The following is a 17,230-nucleotide window of genomic DNA, read 5'->3' as shown; positions in this document are numbered from 1 at the left end:
ATAGTCTCCTAGTCCTTATAATGATAGCAAATTGCAAAACCCTTTGGCAAGGACTATAGGACTAATGCCAATTTCTATCACTTCTATAACTGTTATTTTATGGACTATCATTAGCTGAGCTGCACAGGACATAATGCTTCACACGACTGGCTTTGTAAAGCTGAAGACTGAGCTCCATGGCTTAGTCAGCCCTTCAACAAATGTGGGGATCTGTTCCACCCTTGAATCCCTGTGGCAGAGCATTTAAAGACAAAACTAAAGTTTTATTCACATCAGCAACAATCTCATTAAAATAAGATCTTAGTTCTCGCTGTCGCTAAACAAAGATTTGAGGACATTACCGGTCTCGTCAGAGCGACCTTTCATCCGACCAATCAAAGCGTCGCTTACCAGATCTTGAAAGTGACAGTCGGAAGGTGTTTTCTAATCATGCAACTTCGAAAACGTTGACACAGGGTATCCAATTGACAGTTACGGCCCATACGACAAATTTTGTCAAAATTATCGTCTATCTCTCGCTTCCGTGGGATAAACATTTGAATGGAGGAAGCGTTGCACAATAGGTGGAAAGCACTGCCATACGATCTCAACCATATATTAGACATTCCGGAATGTTCCTTTGTTCAGTTTTCAAAATTTAAATCGAGAACTGTATCAACATATTTTTCAAGCGTACTCTGTAATAGAAGTCGCCTGGTTGAAACAATTGCCGTAAAGCTCGAGAAAGTTGCTTTCTAATTGGCTGGTGTCGACTTCTTGTTAGTTTTTTCAGTGGTCGGTCAAAGTTTGCGAAAGGTTGATCTGACGCGACCCCTAATGGGATGTCCCGCTGTTTAGTAGCAGCAAGAACTTAGATCTGATTTAAATGAGATGGCATTAGCAAGGACACTTTTAAACAATTTAATTTGTTTACTATGACTGTTTAGGCAGACTTGATCAGTCTCTAATTAAGAGTCACAAATGGGGGAGTGCATAAAGTGTCTAAAGAATTTAAACACTCCAATCACAAGAAATCCCTCAGTTTTCACAGATTTGACACAGACTGCTTCTGCCATTCAGTCAGGATCAGGTAGTTTCATAAGTAAGTCAATTTATCAGCTATATCAAGGCATGCCATCTTAAAAGGGGAGGAAGGGTGAAATGACACAGATCACCACTTTCGTGAAACCTGTATGGTGCTTACAAACCAAGGATCCTGATATATCTAAGGGGCACAACTCTACATCATGAATGTTGGCAAGTTTAACAACCTGGACACCCTTGTCCCTTTTCTTAACAGAAGCATGAACCCTGTCACTACACATGTGGTATAACCCTGATGTATCACCCAGACAGCTGCTCTTGAGAAGGTGTGCTAGTGATCATCACTGCTGTCTGTACATATGTGTACTACCCAGCAACCCGAGCATGTTGATCCCTTGGCGACTACAGGGCATGGCTGTAATCCTACATGATCCACTCCAATACTCAGAAGCACACAAGCACCTGCATGGCCACCAGTTTATTGATAGCTGATATCGGGGCAAAATTTGATAAAGAAATATTGAACGTTCTTTGTTATGCTCCAGTAAAAAATGACACCCTCATTTGAACCTTAGTCTAATTGGCTGTTATGGATAACGAAATAACAACTACCACAAGTCCAAAATTCCTAAATAGTTAAAGACACCAGTTTATTGCTGGACTGATATCTACGGAAGCGTAGTAGGGCCACGGTGAAATTTTTTTTGGTCTAAGTATCTCCTACATATGACATATTATCTCCTACGTAGGACTTATTATCTCCCATGTAGGACTTAATATCTTCTACGTAGGACTTAGTATCTCCTACGTAGGACTTACTATCACCTCCTTACTATCTCCTTAGTATGGACTGGAATAACTATCTCCTACGTAGGATTTAGTATCTCCTACATAGGAAATAGGAAGTCCTACGTAAGAAATAGGAAGTCCTACGTAGGACATAATAAGTCCTATGTAGGACATAATAAGTCCTACGTAGGAGATACTAAGTCCTACTTCGGAGATAGTGATTCTAGGCCATACTAAGTCCTACGTAAAAGATAGCAAGTCCTATGTAGGAGATACTAAGTCCTACGAAGAAGATACTAAGTCCTACTTCGGAGATAGTGATTCTAGGCCATACTAAGTCCTACGTAAAAGATAGTAAGTCCTATGTAGGAGATAGTAAGTCCTACGAAGAAGATACTAAGTCCTACGAAGAAGATACTAAGTCCTACGTAGGAGATGATAAGTCCTCGAAGGGGATACTTAGACAACAACAACAAAATTTCACTGTGGCCCTTCCGTAGATATCTGTGCAAAGTTTGATCGAGAAATATTGTACAGTCCCTAAGTTATGCTCCATTTGAACCAATTTGTTGTCATGGAAACCAGAAACATAAAACTTTCCAAAATTCCATAGCAGCATAGGACACCAACTCATTGATAAACTGATATCTGTGCAAAGTAGGATCAATGAGTACTGAACAGTCGCTAAGACATGATCCAGAAACAAAATGTGGTGGAAGCAAAGACGATGGATGGGGACAGCACCCATTCCCTCCCATTCCCTCCCATTCATGGCTGGGGATAATTGGGGATAATGATGTAGTAATGTTTAATCTTTTCTTGTGTTAATTATGTAATGATCTTAATCATACCTCCATGGGAAACTGATAACGATGTAAGTGACTTTACTACATGCCTGTATGGCAGAGAGTGAATTTGGCACTGTAGTTAACAAGTGCATCTAGCACAATAGAATGTGCACCAAACCAGTAAATTTTTTTTAAAATGTATTCGACGTAATAAGCACCTAGGACGCTCTCAAAATAAGAAATAGGGGGCTCTTATTAAAATATTATTTTGGTGAAAAAAAACAGAGTTGAAAGATAAATTTCCAGAATTTAATTGCCCATAATTAAGGGTGCCTTTTACACATGAGTGTGTATTTTACACGAATAAATAAGTCTTGTGTACCTTGATCAATCGTAATGGGTGCTAATTTGGATTGTTCACTAGCCAGTATATTAGCAAATATCGACGTGGGCGCTTATTAGAGCGTGGGGCTTATTACGTCAAATACGGTACCTAAATAGTCTGAAAACAAACCAGCAAACTTCTATACATGATCTTATTTCGCATTCGACTGGGAATTAAATCTCATCAGTTTATTATTTGTCACTTTATTTGCATTAACACGCTTTTAAGGGACATTCTTCATACTTTTTTGGGAGCTAAGGTTTACCCCGCGGTGCATCCGGAGTAGGGGTGGGTACATCGAGGAGCGTTAAGTCGAGGAATCACTGTATTTGCTTATTACTGTAACAATGGGAGCACCCCAACATAAGACATCCCGCTCAATATATACTACTACAAGAAGTTAAGGACCACTCAATTCTTTCACAATTACTACAGTTAATCTGTCATGGCATGGTAGTCCTTCACTTATTTGAGTAGCATATGACAGACATACAGTATAACCAGGGTCTCCTATACTGACAAGACTAGAGGATAAATACATGCAATAATGTCATGTATGCTAAGCTCTGGTTGGCTGAAATATGGAAAAATACACGCTGTAAAAAATATGACCTTAAAAAGTCATATAAATAATGTTTTAACAATAAAACATGGCTAGGAGAATAGACTACAGTGTGTAGCAGAAGCTTTATTCAAATCAGATGAAACGTAGGATAATCCTTTTCAATGTCTTTGACAGATATGTCCCCAGTGGATGAATAGACATAGATAAGGGTACAACGTTTTCTCGACTCGATGAATCTCGTAGCTAACCAACCATGTTAATCCTTGGCAGACGGAAAAATAGGGGAATTAATTCTGGGCAATTACCCCTTCATGATTCTAGTCTGATATCAGATAACCTTATTAGGCATTCCTGGCTATGAAAAAACATAATACATATCTTTTATTATGATGGACTCTATATCACACAAATAAATACCCATAATGACACGTATGTCATGTTACGACATGAACTTGTACAATGCAGGATTCCATTAGAAGATTAACATTAAAAAGTGATAAAATATACCAAGTCACATGAGACTATATTCATTGTGTGAAACATGAGCTTTAATACGATGACAGTGATAAATGTCATTGTATTGTATTTGAAGCCTTCTTAATAAAAGAAATGATATAGAAAACTTTGTCAGTTATTGTTGAACAAATTTAACTGCATACAAATCAGTGTTTGAAATTTAGCATGAAAGTAATGGTGTCCTTGTCATAACCCTAATGTGCAGAGTCAAAGATTTAGGGGGTCCATAGATGATAGCAGAAGACCTAGAGGAACCCCTTGACTAAAAATACTGAAAACATTTGCAAAGCCTATCAAAACAGTGATACACAAAATTATCAGTAATTTGAAATCCCTTGAGTAGCACAAGGGGTTAAATGAGCTACGAATTGTATGCACTGTGGAAATATAATAAAGTTATACTTCAGTACACCAAGCATTCTCCATGATATATTAACTCTCTGTCTGGACATTCTTGCTTATTCACACATTCCTAAAGCTTATTCAATGCAAGTTCTTTATTTGTCCCTAAGGCAAAATTAACTGACGATGAATTTCATTTTTGCTACAAAAAGCATTAATACCTATAAACCTTGAGTGCAAGTAATTATCCTTCACAAAACACTTGCTATGTTTTTATATTTAAACACATTGGAAAAAAACAGAACATTGTACAATATTCAGCTGAATTTATGTCAAATTCTGTGTAATAAAATATAAGAACTTAATAAATATATATTTCTTTTAAATAAGCATAAGACTCAGACCCAGAATAATTAAATAATTAAACAAAACAATTTTTCTATCCAAATAACATTCTTACCGTGAAAGTAGACCCCAAAGTTTGATCAAACGATCAAACCTGTGTCATCCCTGACTGATATAGCAGTAGATAACATAATAATATAAACGAGATTAACACGGAGGCCTGGATAGGCCTTCTGATCACCTCCTAGGTATGAGCAGCAGTCAATATCAAGCATGCACGTAAATCACATCGTGTGAAGTGTTGTATATTTCACACAACTGTATTGTACTACCCTCTTGCTGTCTTAATCCTAGCATTGACAGTCGCTGTTTTCGCCATTGACAAGGGCTACCGTGTGTTCATTTCAACATTGTTAAGAAAATCCCTGTATGAATGGATCGTCCCCTCTATCAAAGTAGCTTCAAAGTTAGGGATCTTGTTGTAAATCCTGTCATTGATGTAAGTGTGTGGGTCAACTTGTTGCAGTGTGTTCTACAGAATTGCTGTAACCTTTTGGATTAGCGACATCGATGGAATCATTAACACTGACAGGTGACTATTGATATGTGAATTATACAAGGGAACCCTGTTAGCATGGTAAATATGGTTAACAAGGGAAAATGTCGGGAATAACAAATTCCGGGATGATGGATTATGGGTTTGCAGTCATGTCCATATAAGATTCACAACACAATAGTCCAGAGGGAGGGGTTTCCGGAATACAGGAGTCCTGACTAACAAGGTTGCACTGTATGTGATACTCTACCATGTTTTATAACATATAGGGGCAAGAGGTACAGCTGTCTAAGGCCCCAGCATTTGTTGGGCTGCATTCCTTCATCATGTCAGATGTGTGTGTGTGTGTGTGTGTGTGTGTGTGTGTGTGTGTGTGTGTGTGTGTGTGTGTGTGTGTGTGTGTGTGTGTGTGTGTGTGTGTGCATTCTATATGAGTGAGTGAGTATGCTTTTACGCCTCTTTTAACAATATTCCAGCAACATCACGGCAGGGGACACAAGAAATGGGTTTCACACATTGTATCCATGTGGGAAACCAAACCCGGGTCTACAGCGTGACGAGCGAACGCTATAACCACAAGGATAATTGGATTGTAACTATTATCAAAAACATTTTAGTTTCATTAACATGGAACTAAATTGTTCATGAGCATTCAAAGTCTGACAACAAATTTGACCTGTCTTTGGTTTCAATAAATGCCTCCCTTTGTCAATTTTCTGAGCACCAAGGATTATGGTGAATACGGTACTGTTAATAACATTGTCATTTCTATAAACACATTAATTCCTTACATTTTCACAATTTTTTTTAATTTTTAAATTTAGCATAGAAAAAGTGAAGGGATATCTAACATAATAGACAAGATTTTGTGTGTACTGAACTACAGATATGAAAGAACCAATGAGGCAGTCAGTGGTGTTACTGATCATGTGGACATGGCTGGAATTTGGTGGCTCAATCGTGTTATGTCCCTTCTAAGTCCCTTCTATTGGCCAATCGGATTCTACCTCTCATATCACTTGCAATTGCTTCAAACAAAATGGCGTTGCCCAGTTTATGCCAGTTACGTATGAAGGATTGTGCACATCATACTTCCACCGCTGACCTAGCTAGCTCCATCATGGTAGACAGTGTGAGAGCCTCAACAACCTGGTATTCAGGGAAACCTACATTGAGCAAGTTGACTAAAAACATGAAAATATCTGGCGACACCAGGCGATGGTGCACAATCATGCTCTGCAAATCCTGCAATCAAGCAAAATGTGCACAGCAGTTGCCATGTTGTTCACGAACCTTGTTCGGCAAGGGTGGAAACTGGACTTTTATATCATATATAAATGACAGAGCACAAGCCCATACTTGTATCCTCGGATCAATTGAAATGCAGTAGCTTCCTGAAGCTGTCACAGGGTGAGAGGTCATCTGATTTTCCCAAACATCATCCAATAACCCTAGAGATATGCAGGAATAATCTGAAGTAGGAAATACTATTGATCTACCAGGGTAATGGGTAGGCTAAAAAATAGAAAATACTCTTTGTTCTCATGCACTGCCGCATCACAAAGTCCGCCACATGTTTCGTTTTTATTTCCATTTTCAAAAAAAATAATCCTTAAATATTCCACGTCTTAAACACACGCAACCCCGGCAGTGAAATGCTACAATACTTAAAAACAACACAATCCAACATAGCGTGTAGTTACTTCCCTTTACTTGCGCACTGATGTAGTGCACAATTCGTGTTATATGTTATGGTCATGGCGGCAATAGTTGTGTGCTTGTTTTGCCGTTTGTAAATTTGGTCAAAGGAAACATGCATTTATTTATAAAACATCACCAGATATGATGATTTACAAATTCAATGGTATTTGTGTACTGTATGGCAGACAATGTTTCATACGCAGATAATAAGATTACATATGTATTTGTCTCGTAAAATAAGCTGTAAAATAAGCTGTAAATAGCGTTCAGGATTTTCTCCCCTTTCTATGGGTGATTTAGTTTAAAATACACTTCATGTCATGGCCAATATTATAACTGAAACGAAAAATTGATAGGAAGACTGAAGACTTTGTATCTCTAACAACTAATGTTCATTTCAAGGCGAGTTCATGGTGAGTTGATGTGATTTGCCAATCAGATCATACACGATTTTGCCAAAATTAATGTAAACAAAATTGAATGAAATCCTGCAGAAAAGTAATTTGTAATGGATCACAACGTAAGTACAGATACAGAATGAACATTTTTATGGCCAGATTGTGTAATAATAGGAGTAACTTGTGTACTTCAGTACGGATTTGCTGACATGCTTCTTTCAGTGTTATATGCTTACGATAACCTTTTCGTATTGTGAAATAGAATCATAGCTCATTGTATGCGTGTATTATGCACTTACATTGATGAGGTCGGATTCAATTGAGCCAGTATTAAAATTTAAATACAGGTAAATATTTTTAAGGTTTGTACAATTTATCATAATCCTTAAAGAGGCTGTACATAATGTTGACATCTCATAAAAGAAATATATGACTCAAGGTTTATTCTCCCTGCAGTGTTTTATTGTACGACAAACAATGACCACGAGTCATTTATTTCTTAAATAAACCATGGATTCAGAAAAATATATATTTACTCACTTTCCTGACCCAATATTCATCTAAGAGACCCTAAAAAACTTCTGAGCATCTTGGGACACTGGGACTACCAAAAACATATACCATATTCAACATAATAAGCACCCAGGGCGATCTCAAAACTAGAAATAGGGGGCAGAGTTGAAAACAATTTTTTTGGTTTATGCTGACAGACTAAAATTATATAAAAGAAGAATCTGTGCGTATTATACACAATAGATATATTTTCGAGAATTGAATTGCCCATAATTAAGGGTGCATATAACACACGAGTGCGTATCATACACGAATAAATAAGTCTTGTGTACATTGATCAATTGAAAAGGGTGCTAATTGGGATTGTTCACTAGCAATTACATTAGCAAATATCGCCGTGTGACTTATCAGAGCGGGGCGCTTATTACGTTGAATACAGTACAGCCAAAACAGAAACTGCTCACTCACAATAAGCTTTGGACTGTTTATAAGATAAATCCTGAAAAATTTAATAACTACCTGTAATATTACCTACAAATGTTGCAGCAGAAGAATAAAAAGGTGTTGTGATACATTGTAGTGTGATGGAACTGAACCTACCTGACGATGACATCGGAGTCGGGCCGTTTAGCGGTGAGATAGATGGAGAAAACTGCATGTGACCTTGATGACCTTTGGTTGACTGGTGTCTCTGCGACCCTTCTGTTCGCCTGACCTTGTAGCAGCAGACTCTGGGCGACCTCTTCACTAGCCGCGAGATGGACAGACAGATTTCTCAGCAGACATGATCCTCCTGCACCCTCTGCCACTCCAACCTGAAGCAGCCAGAGTGAGTGAGTTAGTTGGGTTTACTTTTAACATTATACCACTTCACACATTGTTCCCATGCTTGGAATTGAACCTGGTCAAGATTTCTCCTTGAAGGACCAACACTTTAAGCACTAAGTGAGTGAGTGAGTGAGTGAGTGAGTGAGTGAGTGAGTGAGTGAGTGAGTGAGAGCGAGCGAGTGAGTGAGAGCGAGCATGCGTAGGTATGATGCTGATAAACTAAGGATGAAAATTACTTCAAATTAATGTTCATATTGATCTAAACTTAAATATTAAATATTAAATTAAAGAAATGTGACCAACGTTTACTCCCCTTACACGTTTTTAAGAAAATGAATTTATTCCACATTTGGGAATTTGTTAATCCTTAAATCATAGAATATCAAAAACAATACAACCCTTCCTAACTAGTACGTTAAGTCAGTGAAACAATGGTTAAGTCTAATATGGGTAAAATATGTCTATTTCAGATATTGTCTACAAAAACCACTTCAACTTCGTCGCAAAGCAACTTAAATCTTTCACCTTTAAATTTTCTAAGTACTTGTAAACTTGTTTAAGCAGCCTCACTACCTGATAATCTTTGACATACAGAAATTCTGCTAACTTGTCAGTATGTTTTTACACTATGTGTCACAGACTCAAGAATTCAAAGTGGCACCTTAGCCATTGTAGTGTAGTATCAATGATGACAGACATGTCTGATTTGATTTAAACATATTTATTCACGGGATTGGGGAACAAGTTCTTCCAACTAAGATTGCCCTCTCCCTAAAGAGTTGTCTTATGGAGTTCAACTTCATTATTCTCTCAATGTTATGTTTCGGTTCACACGCTGGTAAATTTATCAAGGGTGTCACTTGCGGGTTCCAAAATGTTGCATTGAAAGAATACAGAATCAAGATACATACAATAAGTTAACTGACTATTCCAAAGGCTGATGTTCAGGTCAAATTTAAAAGGCTGAGTTTGTTCAGATTCCATACAAACAAGAAAGGCAAATATATTTCTTGATCAGTTAAGTTAATTCAATGGCCCTCAAAATAAACTATTACATCAACATCCTAGATCAGCAAAAAAAGGAAATACTTACAAGAAATAAAGAAAAGAAAAGAAAGTCTCTACCACATGGAACTGTAAACATATAGCACTGTCCACACAACTGCTTCAGGAAGAATTAATCCCAGTGAGAACAAGCTGATAAACAACACAGAGCCCAGCAACAATGGAGCATCAACTGTCAGTTATAGCTGATTACCCACAGGTCATAACAGCAGTATGACCTCCCTTCACACCAGTGAGAGCTGGGCCAGTGGACTCGAATCTCGGCAACACTGGAGTACTTGCATGGGGTTTGCCGCTCAGGGAGGGGGAGATTATCAGACTTCCGTAAGTATTTCAAGATATAATACACTACTCAACATTTGATAGGGATACTAGTGAGTGAGGGAGTTTGGTTTAACACCGCTTTTAACAGTATTCCAGTTATATCACGGCGTGTCAGCTTAATGTGGGAGGAAAGCCCGAAATGATGCAGGTCTCAGATGTTTACCACTTCGGTGAAACCCATGAGCATGGGTATGGTGCTGACAAACCTAGAAACATAATCGGGGCGAACCAGGATTCGAACCCACAATCATAGTTTTCTGGCGTGTCCAAGGGACGCAACTCTGCACAGTGAATTGTGGCGCCTTAGACGACTGGGCCCCCGTGCCCCCTGATAGGGATACTAGCTATTTCAGACTGTTCATGTAGCGAGACACCAACTTATTCACCTGTGTACTTAAGTTTCATCAACTTGAATCGAAGTTGCACATGCTTTAGTTTCATGGTATTATTGAATACTATTTGCATGACAACACATTCAAACAATCACATTCAGACGCACACCTGGATACTCCCTATATCCTTCTCAAAAGTTGAGTAGTATACCTAGTAAATGCTACCAACTCTGTACTCTTTTACCCCTTGTTATACATTCCAATTTTACTTGTTAACAAAATCTGCCTTTGAAACTGTGTTTGAAAAAGTGCTACATCATATTTCTACAAGGGCATTCCTCATGGTATGATCAATGACACTGTGAATAAAATAGTATATGTATCAGGTGAAATTTAGCTGTTGACATTATTCAAACAATGGGTCTTCAGGTGAATTTGTTCTTGCTATTTGCGAATATAATCTTTGGTAACAAAAACATCTCAAAATGTTCAATCACCACATGGTAGTATGCACCAACCTTGTTGCAAACTCTTTTAAAAAAAAATGGAATTGCATCATTAATTCAGAATGGATTGATAGATTTCTATAAATCTTTATTGTCTCAGTTGAACTGTATTTAGCATTCAGTGCTAGGCTTGTTCCTAAATTCAGGGTGGTGGACAGTATTTTGTTCAGTCACTGTCATATTAGCCACATGATTACAGTACATGTGGCCATCAAAGGACCATCTTCCCGAGGCAAGGGAGTTAACTGACTATAAAAGTCCAGTTTCCACCCTTGCGGAACTAGGCTGGTATTATGGAGTTACATTTTGACTGGACTAACGAGTCTATGCATAGTCCAATCAAAATCGAGCAACGAAATTGAAATCTGGTTCGTAAACTGTCGCGCAGATTTCGGTCGATTGCAGGATTTGCAAAACATGTGCACCGCCAATTTGTTGTCAACAGATAATTTCCAAACCTTTTCATGTTTTTAATGAAGGTGCTCGTGTGATTTGATTCACTTCGCAAAGTAAGACCCGTTTTATCACAACATAGATCTTGATTATCGCACATATTGTCTTGACTAGGTGCCACCGTTTTGTTTGAAACAAATGCAAGTGATGGAATCTGATTGGTCCATAGGAGAGGCTTAGAAGGGACATAACTCGTAATAACCACTGGTGGCGCTACGATCGAACCCAGGAATCCCAGCCAAGTTCGGCAAGGGTGGAAACTGGAATTTTAAAGTCAGTTAACTCTCTTGCCTAGGGAAGATGTCAAAGCACACACAAACACCAGGTGGAAGAAGGAATAGTTCAGCTCAAATAAATCTTCCAATGACTTTACATACAAATCTACAGTCTAAAGTATAAAGCATCTGAACGGAGAGTGAAGATCATTGGTTCGATCCCCTTGTTCATAAAAAATGTGCTCAAAAAGGCACCTGGAGCTTATAGATTGCGCTTCATGTGCAGTCATGTTAGTTTTAAGCGTTAGACAGTGTTAAGACTCCCGTAGGAGTAACCAACACATAAGCATACAGTAACTGTTAGAATTAGCATAAGTTCTAGATTTTTAGTTTCTTTCATTTGAGGTTTATTCATCTTTCCTTCACATAATAACAGGTAATCACGTTTAGTTCCTTATAGATCTTCATAGTTTTTAATAGGTTATCACGTTGAGTTCCTTGTTTCATTTAAATAGGGAAGTCATACAAATTTAAGATTAGTTTTCATTTAAGTTAAACCACGCTAAAAAATATTCAGTTCCACTGCGCAACACCCCTGGCCGCACCATACCAAAAGACGTTGAAAGATGGTACTTGTCTTGGACTCAGCATTAAGGGGATAAAACAAGGATGGGTGAACATTAAACCCCATCTCACCTGCAGTTATAACATGTTCAGGTGCAACATCCTATATATCAATACATGACAACCCAGCTGTTGCAGCAACATATTCATCAGTATAATAAACCTCCAGTGATGTCCTCCTATCGTTTTCCTGTCGGGTTAAATCTCATAAATAGGGATGTTATACAGTCCCCAGGACTTTATTAATACAACTTCCGTTTATTTTGTAACATGAATGTTTCTCGCTTGAAATTTATTTTGCATTTGAACACAATATTATGAAAAGTAAAATCAAATGACAAATGTTTTCTTTATATTCCTGTGGATCGAACACGCAGCCTTCGTATCTGTGGTCCAGTGAGTGTACCAACAGGCTTCAGAGGTGCTGATAAATCACAATGCTTTTAAGAATGTCTTTTTCAAGTACCTGCACGCCAGCTACAGATATTTTACGCCCGTTTCCTTAGGTTCATGGAAAGTATGTTTGAAACATGAAAATGTTGATAAATGTTGTTTTAAGTTTCTTTTTTTGGTTTATAAGTTAGATAAAACACTTCACCTCGGTTTTATCCCTTGGATTCAGGTTTTAAATCTCATAAAAACCAGAGGGTAAGTGTTTTATCTTACATATAGCAACTGCTCCCATCACCAAAACAGACGCAACCACCCCCACTCCTCTTAAGTAATAATAATAATCAACAAATTATCGGTATTACAGTCATGTACTGGGTCCTCAAGTTGTGTTTTAATGTGTGAAGACTATTTCAACGGTCATGATTCAGGCTTTTTTCCAATGAATTAGCTGTACTTAATTCAATTAACAGGACATTCATTAATCCCAGTTACTGATAAATCAGAGGGTTTTTGATAAAATACACAAGTCTGTAGATATTAACTTGAGGTTAAGAAAATTGATGAGGATGACAGTAAGCTACAGTCAAGAGGAATTGATGAACTCACATACACACACACACATGCACACACACATGCACGAACACACACACGTCTGTACACACATGCAGACAGACGGTGGGTGCACGAGGAATGATGTCATACATTGTGCACCTCAGCATGCAGTTATGACATATACGACGGAACAAGCTGATTAAACTCTGGAATGTTTTACAAATTGCGGCGCCATCTGGTGTTCCTTATTATCAACATTGTCCTTTAGCAGTTTAGTGTCTTTTCATGCACACTTTACGTTTTTTTACCAGAATCTGTTTGTTTTTAATTTTTGGGGTATAAAGTTCATGAAAGAATACCTATTAGTTTTAGAGATATGATCCTGACCCAAAAATTAGTACAGACAGACAGACAGACAGACAGATAAATGGATGGACAGACAAGCTGACTACGCCAGTATGTAATATGCTACAGGGGTCAGTTTTATCAATGTATCTAAGTCAGAAGTATGCATGCCCTCTGTCAATATTACATAGTCACAGCGACATGTACATAGAGCAAGGGAGATAACTCAGGATCAATGATTCAACTTGTTCAGGTGCAAAGTGGGAAGAATGAGAAAAGAGAATGTGTGGCCTACCTTGGGTAGTTGTGTGAAGGGAGAATGTGTGACCTACCTTGGGTAGTGGTGTGAGCGGAGAATGTGTGACCTACCTTGGGTAGTGGTGTGATTGGGGAGAATGTGTGGGGTACCTTCGGTAGTGGTGTGATTGGGGAGAATGTGTGACCTACCTTGGGTAGTGGTATGAGTGGGGAGAATGTGTGACCTACCTTGGGTAGTGGTGTGATTGGGGAGAATGTGTGACCTACCTTGGGTAGTGGTGTGAGTGGGGAGAATGTGTGACCTACATTGGGTAGTGGTGTGAGTGGGGAGAATGTGTGACCTACCTTGGGTAGTGGTATGAGTGGGGATAATGAATGACTTACCTTGGGTAGTGGTGTGACCGTGGAGAATGTGTGACCTACATTGGGTAGTGGTGTGAGGGGAGAATGTGTGACCTACATTGGGTAGTGGTGTGATTGGGGAGAATGTGTGACCTACCTTGGGTAGTGGTATGAGTGGGGAGAATGTGTGACCTACCTTGGGTAGTGGTGTGATTGGGGAGAATGTGTGACCTACCTTGGGTAGTGGTGTGACCGGGGAGAATGTGTGACCGGGGAGAATGTGTGACCTACCTTGGGTAGTGGTGTGACCTACATTGGGTAGTGGTTTGACCGGGGAGAATGTGTGGGGTACCTTAGGTAGTGGTGTGAGGGGAGAATGTGTGGGGTACCTTCGGTAGTGGTGTGAGGGGGAGAATGTGTGACCTACATTGGGTAGTGGTGTGAGTGGGGAGAATGTGTGACCTACCTTGGGTAGTGGTGTGACCGGGGAGAATGTGTGACCTACCTTGGGTAGTGGTGTGAGTGGGGAGAATGTGTGACCTACATTGGGTAGTGGTGTGAGTGGGGAGAATGTGTGACCTACCTTGGGTAGTGGTGTGATTGGGGAGAATGTGTGACCTACATTGGGTAGTGGTGTGAGTGGGGAGAATGTGTGACCTACCTTGGGTAGTGGTGTGAGTGGATATAATGAATGACTTACCTTGGGTAGTGGTGTGTGTGGGGAGAAAGTGTGACTTACCTTGGGTAGTGGTGTGAGGGGGAGAATGTGTGACCTACCTTGGGTAGTGGTGTGACCGGGGAGAAGGTTCGAGCACCTGGATTCAGTAGGTCATAGGCCACTTCTTGATATATCTCCATATAGGAGATGTGGGCAGTGATCTCCTCATCCGATCTTTGCTCCAGACTCTTGTAGATCATGGACAGGGCTCTGGAGAAACAAGATATCACTGGATTGTCAGACTTGTTAAAAGGTTGTAATAATTTCTCAAATTTTATCTTTTTATCCATCAATGTGAAGAACTTTTGTGTGTTAAATTTCAATCAGAGGTCCTCAGTGTGATTTGTATCCTCTGACAGACCAATCAGAATCAAGGATTTTAAATAAACTTAAGACACAAAGTTTTAACTCATGTGAGATCATGACCAGTAATATCAGTGTGTAAAATTTCATTTCTCAACTTAAATAGTTTTTGAGAAAACTTGTCCCCATTGAGAAGCGGAACATCTTCCTGAGGCAAGGTATTTAACTGTCTGTAAAATTCCAGCTTTCGCCCTTGCCAAATTAGGCTGGAATTAGGGAGTTATATCTTAGCTGGACTAATGAGTCGAATGAAATCAACATCTGGTTCGTAAGCTGCACTGCACTACGATCAAGCCCAAACATTCCAGCCTAGTTTGGCAAGGATTGAAACTGGATGTGTACAGTCAGTTAACTCTTTTGCCTCAGGAAGATGGAAGCGGGACTGATGGAAGGATGTACGACAGAAGGATGGACGGATGCTGTTCCTATATATGTCACCCTACTTCATGGCTGGGATAATAACACAGCTGAAAGAAGGTGCTATGCTGAAGTGTTGGAGAACTCCTGGGAGAACAGGACCATGTCTAAGTTACCAAAGGACATTCAAAGATGGTACTTCTTGTTACCCTGTCTGGCAATCGGCATTAAGGGAATAAAATGAGGACCGGTCAGAATAATGTGTCCGAGTTGGGGTATCAATGTCAAACTCACTGCTATCTCACTGGGCTAGCACTACAATCCCGACAGAAGTTGGAACAAGTACATGCAGCCATACACGTTGCTATTTAAGCACAATAATCTTGAATGCAGTGTTAAACCCCATTTCATCTCACCTTGATACGACATAGCAGACAAACAGAACAGAGAAAGTCTAGTTACACAGATTCATATTGTTCCCTTCGTATACACTGATAGTCAGACTTTCGAAAGTTGATCACAGAAATCAGAAATTCTGACTAAAACAAAGACATTTTCTGACTTTATTACCATTACAAAGTAAATATACTGAACATAAAAAGTTAAGGACCATGAAGATTTTGGGGTTATATGTTTTTGTAGTGAAGACTGAGCACACACTTCATAAATATATCCCCAAAACTGTTCATGATCCCTAACTGTTTGTTGGTATATAGTAGAGGACTTGTCCTGTAGAGTCTCACCTTGGCGCCAGTCCCCTGTCGCTGTATTTCCTGGCACTCCCCTCCACAGTGTATGTTTTCCCGGTCCCGGTCTGGCCGTATGCAAACATGGTGCCATTGTAGCCATTGAGGAAACCTGCAAGCACATCACAGCATGTGCAGCCACAGGTGAGTAGGTATGGTTTTACGCCGCTTTTACCAATATTCCGGCAAAATCACGCGGGGGGACACAAGAGATGGGCTTCACACATTGTACCCATGTCGGGACTCGAAACCCTGGTCTTCAGCTACCCTACCGCCCCTCAGCCACAACAACAGAACACACTTTTATTACCTGTAAGGATAGAATGAAAAAGCAGTATTCCAGTTGTATGATTGTGGTCTGTGAGTGAATGGGTCAGACAAACCAGTGACTGGTATTATGAGCAACTTCCCATGGTACTGGGTATTTTCACTGAGCCTGACCACCAATCCGTAAGTCATCTCTTGTCCATAGCACAGCCTGCTGGGCCATATTCTAACCCAGTATCCAAGCATCCCAGTGTCCAGGGTTCTCAGACTAACCATCATTCTCATTCCACTTCCTTGGTTTACCACTGGTACTGCCTCAACATCCTTACTCACCCCATCCCACTGTAGGCCTTACTAACCCCACCACACTATAGGCCTTACTAACCCCATCACACTGTAGGCCTTACTAACCCCACCACACTGTAGGCCTTGCTAAGACCACCACACTATAGGCCTTACTAACCCAAATAGCACTGTAGGCCTTACAATCCCCACTATGCAAGAGGACTTACTAACCCCACCACACTGTAGGCCTTACTAACCCCACCACACTGTAGGCCTTACGAACCCCATCACACTGTAGGCCTTACTAACCCCACCACACTGTAGGCCTTACAAACC

General features: G+C 39.7%; 1 protein-coding gene across 3 annotated transcripts in view; it reads right to left on the bottom strand.

The window, feature by feature from the left end:
• Nucleotides 1-17,230, bottom strand: part of LOC124112258 (kinesin heavy chain-like) — a 41,972-nt gene that overhangs the window by 19,942 nt on the left and 4,800 nt on the right. For 2 of the 3 annotated variants that reach the window (XM_046472275.2, XM_046472276.2), the window contains exons 3-5: nt 16,340-16,454; nt 14,936-15,086; nt 8,522-8,736 (exon numbers count right to left, since the gene is read on the bottom strand). In XM_046472275.2, coding sequence (XP_046328231.2) covers nt 8,522-8,736; nt 14,936-15,086; nt 16,340-16,454 — 481 coding nt within the window. Of the gene's footprint in view, nt 1-8,521; nt 8,737-9,842; nt 9,991-14,935; nt 15,087-16,339; nt 16,455-17,230 lie in introns of those variants that run through there. The other variant, XM_046472277.2, reaches the window with a different exon arrangement.

Source organism: Haliotis rufescens, unplaced genomic scaffold (assembly GCF_023055435.1).
Source record: "Haliotis rufescens isolate VD_foot unplaced genomic scaffold, xgHalRufe1.0.p SCAF_6, whole genome shotgun sequence".
NCBI lineage: Eukaryota > Metazoa > Mollusca > Gastropoda > Lepetellida > Haliotidae > Haliotis > Haliotis rufescens.
The sequence above is the reverse complement of the archived record's forward strand: the minus strand, read 5'-3'. Positions and strand labels throughout refer to the sequence as shown.